Source organism: Callithrix jacchus, chromosome 8 (genome assembly GCF_049354715.1).
Source record: "Callithrix jacchus isolate 240 chromosome 8, calJac240_pri, whole genome shotgun sequence".
Lineage (NCBI taxonomy): Eukaryota > Metazoa > Chordata > Mammalia > Primates > Cebidae > Callithrix > Callithrix jacchus.
In genome coordinates, this window is record NC_133509.1 from 140753398 (window position 1) to 140761793 (window position 8396).

General features: G+C 46.4%; 1 gene segment (V, D, J or C); it reads right to left on the reverse strand.

Annotated features, from left to right (window-relative positions):
• Positions 1–688: 688 nt before the first annotated feature.
• Positions 689–1252, reverse strand: LOC118145096 (immunoglobulin heavy variable 1-69D-like). The segment is given in 2 exon segments: positions 689–1068; positions 1154–1252. Coding segments are annotated over 2 exon segments (363 nt in total).
• Positions 1253–8396: the final 7144 nt, after the last annotated feature.

Here is an 8396-nt window from a genome sequence, read left to right on the forward strand (position 1 = left end):
ACACGGGGAAGGAGAACGTGCCGGGCAGGAGTACATGGGGCAGGAGCATGTGTGGGGCAGGAATACACGGGGAAGGAGCACGTGTGGGGCAGGAGTACACGGGGCAGGAGCACGTGTGGGGCAGGGGTACACGGGGCAGGAGCACGTGCGGGGCAGGAGTACATGGGGCAGTAGAACGTGCGGGGAAGGAGTACACGGGGCAGGAGCACATGTGGGGCAGGAGCACATGTGGGGCAGGAGCACATGTGGGGCAGGAGTACACGGGGCAGGGTTACACGGGGCAGGAGCACGTGTGGGGCAGGAGCACACGGGAACTTTGCCACTTCTTCTCAGATCTGCTGTGATCCTAAACCTGCTATAAAATGAATTCAGTGTAAAAGGACCGGCTAAGACATTCTGGGGAAATTTGGCCACTTATAAACGTGATTTAGTCTTACCGTGTGATGCAGCAATGCTGTTCCTGATGATTTGTACGTTTGATTTTAAACCTGTGTCCCACGAAGCCTCCAGGGAACGTTTGCCTCAGCTTGATTCATTGCCGCCTTTCCCCCTCTGTGAGTGCTACTTACGGGGGGACAGTTGAAATACCGTTTCTATATAATTAGAACATATACGTCTTTCTATTGCTTCTTTCCCTCAATTACTTAACCCATTTTCTAAACACATGTAAACCTCATACGTCCTGTCATCTCCTCAGCTCCAGCACAGCTGCCTCCTCCCCGGGGTTTCTGACACTCTCAGGATGTGGTTTTCACACTGTGTCTCTCGCACAGTAATACACGGCCGTGTCCTCAGGTCTCAGGCTGCTCAGCTCCATGTAGGCTGTGCTTGTGGACGTGTCTGCGGTCATGGTGACTCTGCCCTGGAACTTCTGTGCGTAGCTTGTACTACCATATTCAGGATCAATACCTCCCATCCACTCGAGCCCTTGTCCAGGGGGCTGTCGCACCCAGCTGATAGCATAGCTGGTGAAGGTGTATCCAGAAGCCTTGCAGGAGACCTTCACGGAGGCCCCAGGCTTCTTCACCTCAGCCCCAGACTGCACCAGCTGCACCTGGGACTGGGCACCTGTGGAGAGGACACAGGAGTGGGTGAGATCTCACCTGACTGGACCCAGTTCCCTCATCAGCCCTGGAACAGAGGATTCTCTTACCTGTAGCTGCTGCCACCAAGAGGAGGATCCTCCAGGTCCAGTCCATGCTGAGGTGCTGTGCTCTGGGGTTTCTGTAGGGGAGGGATGTGGTTGTTGTGTGATGCTCTCTGGACAAGGACAGACCTGTATTTACCTCGGTAGACACCAGTGCATTTGCATATTCATGAGGCAGGTATTTCATAGCTCAAGCCACCCCAGGCTGAGGAGGAAGAGAGGTGGCACCTGGACCAGGCCACCGTGGGATGCTGAGCTCCCTGCCCTGAACTTTGTTTAATGGTATTTGTCCTCTGGCTTGCTCTGAAGTCCATGAAGACAGAACTCCTCTCACAGAAACCCAGAGTCTCACAGGGCATGGTCCTCAGTGTGATTCCTTGTTCCTATGGCTCACTGGCAACCTGAGTGTTTCCTGGACCTTCCCCTCTGCACGTCTGACTTCTGGGATGAGTGTGTCTCCCGATAGTAACACCCACTGAATTAATAAAACCACCCTCAATTTCTAACTATAATTACCTTTGAGAGGCTTAGACATTTCTTCTTTTAAATGTGGTTTGCATTAGTTTTTTTGAGTTGGGTATAGGCCACATACACAAGAGAATACTTAAAGACACTTCAGTGCTTGCTAAATACTTATTTAACTGTTATGTCATTATTGCTTTGAAATAAGGAATATTCAGTTCTTGAGAGGAAACCCCTCCCCAGCCTCCTGTGCACCTGCTCCGGGTCCTGTGCTGGGTGCGTCCTGAGCGCCCCCTGCAGCTCAGCTCCTGCCCTGCAGGGAAGCTCCTGTCTGGGTTTACCTAGAATTCTCCCCCAGCGTCTGAAGCCCAGTCTGAAGCGGCTGTGCTCTGGCTCAGAATGCTCCTTCTGTAACAATTGATTCTCACACCCATCTTAAAATAGGACATCCACTTTAGAAAACCCAACATAATCCACAGGGTCACCTTAGCACAGCAAGCAAGGAATTCAATTTCCATAACATACCCTGCTCCCCTGTCCACCACATCACCTCCTCACCCGTACGATTAATCTGGATTAAAGAGAAAAGTGTGGCAATGCACAGCCTCGGCCTGAGGACTAGAACTTAGGGAAACAGCTTTGCTGGAGCTCCAGGTGCACTGATACGGTCCAGACATATGGCGAGTCCAGGAACTGATAGGCATGTTGTGGGCGCCCCCCCCAGGATTTCTGACGCTATCCCTGTCTCCACCTGTCCTCCAGACATTTACAGAACTAACATGTAATGTTCCCACCAGCTTGTGCTTTCGGCTGAAGAATCACCCAATTTATAAACTTATAAAGGAAACTTTATTTCTGAGAAAGGGTTGAAGTTTCAGGAGGGCCTTGTTAGCAGGCTGGGAAGCAGAGCCTCCCACAGAGACTGTGAGCAGGCACTTCAAGATGGGAAAGATGAGAAATGAACTCATATGAATGAATTGACAGTGTACACTCTCAGCAGGCTGTAGAAGGAGCTGTGGATATTCACGTGGCGGGCAGGCTCTCATGTGAATGGATTGACCAGTGTCCACACTCAGCAGGCTGTAGGAGGAGCTGTGGATATTCACGTGGCAGGCAGGCTCTCATGTGAGTAGATTGACCAGTGTCCACACTCAGCAGGCTGTAGGAGGAGCTGTGGATATTCACATGGTGGGCAGTCTCTCATGTGAATGGATTGACCAGTGTCCACACTCAGCAGGCTGTAGTAGGAGCTGTGGATATTCACGTGGTGGGCAGGCTCTCATGTGAGTGGATTGGCCAGTGTCCACACTCAGCAGGCTGTAGAAGGAGCTGTGGATATTCACGTGGCGGGCAGGCTCTCATGTGAATGGATTGGCCAGTGTCCACACTCAGCAGGCTGTAGGAGGAGCTGTGGATATTCACGTGGCGGGCAGGCTCTCATGTGAGTGGATTGACCAGTGTCCACACTCAGCAGGCTGTAGGAGGAGCTGCGGATATTCACGTGGTGGGCAGGTTCTCATGTGTAATAGACAATTGACCAGTGTCCACACTCAGCAGGCTGTAGGAGGAGCTGCGGATATTCACGTGGTGGGCAGGTTCTCATGTGTAATAGACAATTCACCAGTGTCCACACTCAGCAGGCTGTAGGAGGAGCTGTGGATGTTCACGTGGCGGGAAGGCTCTCATGTGAATGGATTGACCAGTGTCCACACTCAGCAGGCTGTAGGAGGAGCTCTGGATATTCACGTGGCGGGCAGGCTCTCACGTGTAATAGGCAAACACACCTGTCACATGCATTTCATGTTTGTTTGGGGGGAGGACTTCAGAACTAAGTGAATTACAGTTGGGCCTTGTACCTCAGAAGGGCTGTGTCCAGGGTCAGAAAGACACACAGTGTACAGTCTCTGTAAATTGGCCAGGACAAGGCCATGGTCAGTGGTCTCTTCTCAGGAGAAATTTACTGAAATCAGTCTCTTGTCCAGTCAAAGCTCTATTTATGGCTGTGGAACAGGGGCACAGTTACCCTGTGTCTGCAGTTCCATGAGCTGCAAATTTTTTTTTTTGAGGCAGAGTTTTGCTCTTGTTACCCAGGCTGGAGTGCAACGGCGCGATCTCGGCTCATCGAAACCTCCGCCTCCTGGGTTCAGGCAATTCTCCTGCCTCAGCCACCTGAGTAGCTGGGATTACAGGCACACGCCACCATGCCCAGCTAATTTTTTGTATTTTTAGTACAGACGGGGTTTCACCATGTTGGCCAGGATGGTCTCGATCTCTTGACCTCGTGATCCACCCGCCTCAGCCTCCCAAAGTGCTGGGATTACAGGCTTGAGCCACCGCACCCGGCCGAGCTGCAAATGTTTTAATATTGCTTTCTCAGGACTGGTGCTTATACAGCTACTAGAGAAAAAAAAGCCCTGTGGCAGTTACAACATAGCATTTTTCTTTCTTTCTTTCTTTTATTTTTTGTTTTTGAGACAGAGCTTCCCTCTGTCACCAAGCTGGAGTGCAGTGGTATGATCTTGGCTCACTGCACCCTCACCTCCTGGGTTCAGGTGATCCTCCTGCCTCAGCCTCCCCAGTACCTGAGACGACAGGTGCATGCCTCCACGCCCAGGTAATTTTTTGAATTTTAGTAGAGACTGGGTTTCACCATGTTGGACAGGATGGTCTCCATCTCCTGCGGGTTTCACCATGTTGGACAGGATGGTCTCCATCTCCTTCGGGATTCACCATGTTGGACAGGATGGTCTCCATCTCATGTGGGTATCACCATGTTGGACAGGATGGTCTCCATCTCATGTGGGTATCACCATGTTGGACAGGATGGTCTCCATCTCATGTGGGTATCACCATGTTGGACAGGATGGTCTCCATCTCATGTGGGTATCACCATGTTGGACAGGATGGTCTCCATCTCATGTGGGTATCACCATGTTGGACAGGATGGTCTCCATCTCCTGTGGGTTTCACCATGTTGGACAGGATGGTCTCCATCTCCTGCGGGATTCACCATGTTGGACAGGATGGTCTCCATCTCCTGCGGGATTCACCATGTTGGACAGGATGGTCTCCATCTCATGTGGGTATCACCATGTTGGACAGCATCGTCTCCATCTCCTGTGGGTATCGTGCCTGGCCTGCTATTCCTAATTGTTGAGAGGGAGTTTGGCCTGGATCAACCCAGGTGGCCCTGCCCTGAGCACTGGGCTTCCTCCCACCAAGAAGAAAGGGTTAACTGAGTACCCCCACTTCCCAGAAAGTCTAGAAGGCAAATTCAGTCAAATTTTAACATAGCATTGCCATTCAATCTAGCAATCATGCTCCTGGGTACTTGTCTGCCTGACTTTAAAGGTGTGACCACAAAGAAAACTGTACATGAATGATCACCATAAGTCCACTCATATTTGTCAAAATCAGAAACACTCAAGAAGTTATGTATGTGAGTAGATAAATATTCTGTGATAAATTGATAGAATGATATTCAGATATTATAAAGGAGAGCTATCACACCATGAAAATGCATACATGAATTTTAAATGCATATTGTTGAGTGAAAGAAACGTGTCTGAAAAAGCTATAATATGTTATTTTATTTATTTGATATTCCGGAGAAACCCAAACATACAAATTACATGAATTTGTATTTACAAGAAATCTAAGAAGATGATGAAAATGGGTAAAAATAGGAGATTTCAAAGGCGATTGAAGTATTTATAATATTGTAATGGTAGATACGTGATATGAATTTGTTGAAACCTACACAACATGCAGCTCAAAGGGTTAATTCTAATTCATAAAAAATAAAAATAAATAGGAGATTAGGAATTCCAGGATAGGGTGCAGATTACGTAGAAAATGTCTAATGTCATTGCTAATGTATGAAATCAGAAGAACTGCCAAGCAGCAGTCAGATGAAAGAATTTAAGCAACTCCACATCAGCACTGCACTCCAGTCGATGGTTCCACAAAAGAGCACAATTTACACAACCTGGTTCCACCCTGCAGGAACCCTGGAACTGGACTAGAGAGAGAATGGACGGCGTGTGGTGGGGAGGGTTCCTCGTGCTTGGAGTGTGAGGTCAGGGACAGGCATAGAAGGACGGTGACAAACACTCATGTGGTCCTAACTTAGGGTGGATATGCAGTATATTTGCATGTTTATCGTAATACAGTTATATAAATTAGATAAAAATAGTTTAGATGTGTGTGTATATATGTGTTAATACAGAAACACATAATTTCTAGATTCATTACCTGAGAGGTTCTACAAGAAATGACAGCACATTCACAAAAAATACACCCAGACCCAAGATGTGAGTTTTTAATACCATCCTGTGGCGAAAGGAATCAGTTTTCCAAAGAGAAGTGACTAATTCTAGGGCGTGGTAAGAGAATGTAGGAGAAAACCTACAACTTCTTATGGTACCAGAGATTGAGAAAGGGTTGGAAAACAAAGAGTTGCTCCTTTTGCGTTTTTGTTTCTTGTCGGTAGATCTAGCTGGCAGTCTATCAATTCTGTCTACACTTCCTATTTGTTTTGATTTTTCTAGAGTCACGGTGCACGTTTTGTTACATGAATGAATGTGTTCCATAATGGGAAGCTTGGCCTTCTGATGTACCTGTTACCCAGATAGTGAACACTGGGGCCAGCGGGTAATTTTCAGCCCTCACTCCTCTCTCACCCTGTTGTCTTTTGCAGCCTCCGGCTGCTACTAATTGCCTCTATGCACATGTGTACCCATTGTTTATATGAAAATGATAACGCAGAACGTGTTTTAAAAGCTTTTTGGTATTTTATTTAGGATAATGTCCTTGAGCTGTATTTGTGCTGCTGTGAAAGACACAATTGCATTTTTTATAGCTGCAGAGTATTTCAGAGTTCACGTATGTCACATTTCATCTACACGATCATCCGTTAAGGGACGTTTGGATAGATTACATGGTTTTTCTAATGGAAATAGTGCCGCAGTAAACGAAGCAGTGCAGGCAGCTTCTGATATAAAAGTTTCCTTCTGGGAGGAACATACTCAGTTGGGAGAACTATTGGGACAAAAGGCAATTTTATTTTACATTTTTTTCAGAAACCTCCGTATTGTTTTTCATGGAGGTTGTACTAATTTTTGTTCTCACCAAGCAGATGTAGGCATGTTTTCCTCGGCATTCTTGCCAACATCTGCTGAGTTTTTAATTATTATTTTAAATAACGGCCATTCTGACCACTGGAAGATGCTCTTTCATTTTGCTTCTAATTTACGTTTTTCAGATGATTGATGATGCTGAGTATCCTTTTTCCTTATTATTACTGGCCACTTCTGAGTCTTCTTTTGCAAAATGTCTTGTTTTTACTCACTCCCTAATGAAGCCGTTTGCTTTTTCCGGTTGACTGGAGTTACCTGTAGATTCTGTATGTTAACGCTTTGCAAGATGAATGGATTGCAAGTATTTCCTCCCGTTCTGTCAGTGTCTGCTCACCTCGTTTATTATTTCTTTTTCTGTGCAGAAGATCTTAGTCTAATTGTCCTGTTTTTCTATATTTGTTTCCATTGCGTTTGCTTTTGAAGACTTGGTCATATTTTATTTGCTTGGGCCAATGTCCAGAGAACTTCTCAAGTATGTTTAGAGTTTCCACTTATACACTGAAATACTGAATCCGTATTGTTAATTTTTGTCCGTGGTTGTACAGACGTCTCGTTTTCTTCTTGTACCTGCGGCTCCCCGAGTCTCCCGGCATCGCTTAATGAATTCGGGCTTGTTTCTCCAGTGTGTGCCTGTGTCAGCTGTGTCAGAGGACAGTGGGTTGTAGGTACTTGGTTTTATTTCTGGTTTGTTATTGTGCTGTGGTAATCTGTGTGTTCTTGTTGATTTTGTCTTGGCACCATGCTGGCTTTCTTACTGTAGCTGTGTAGTATAATTTGAAGCCAAGGAATGTGGTGTTCCTTATTTATCACCCCATTGTCAATTTCTTTGCCTGGGGTTGCCTTTGTTCGGGTTCTTTTTTGATTCCATATCAATTAAATTTTTTTTCTAAATATGTAATCAATTATATAGGTTACCTGTTAAAAATTGTGTTGAATCTGTATAATGCTTTTGGCAGATTATTAGTCCATTTTGCATTGCTATAAATTAATCCCCGAGGCCAAGCGGTCACAGAGAAAGGAGGCTTATTTAGCTTACAGCTCTGCAGGCTCTGTGGGAAGCTTGGGCACAGCATCTGCTTCTCGTGAGGGCCTCAGGAAGCTGACAATCATGGTGGAAGGCAAAGGGGACGCAGCCTGTCACGTGGTGAAGGGGGGACATGAGAGGGTAGGAGGGTTGCCAGACTCTTTTGAATAATCAGATCTCACAGTAGCTAATACATAAATACTTCACTAATTACCATGGGGTGGACACCAAGCCACTCCCGAAAAATCTATCCCCAGTCGGCCCATCTCCAATGTTGCAAACCACATTCCACCATGGGATTTGGAGGGAAAGCATTTAAACCGTGTCCTTGCCCTCGTGTGCTCCCCGATCTCATGTCCTCCTTGGATTACAAAATCATCTTTTTTTAATAACAGTTTCCAAAAGTCTTAACTTAGTGAACCTCCCACTGAAAATTCAAAAGTCTCATTTGAGTCTTAAAGCAATTTTCCTTCAGCTGTGAGTTTGAAAACTGTTTTAGAGAGTATTTACTTCCAATGTGCAGCAGTGACACAGGCACTGGGTACGTATTGTCAATACAAAAGGAATTAATTGCCCAAAGGAATGGCTAATAGGCTCACACACAGTTAAAGCCCAGCAGGGCAGA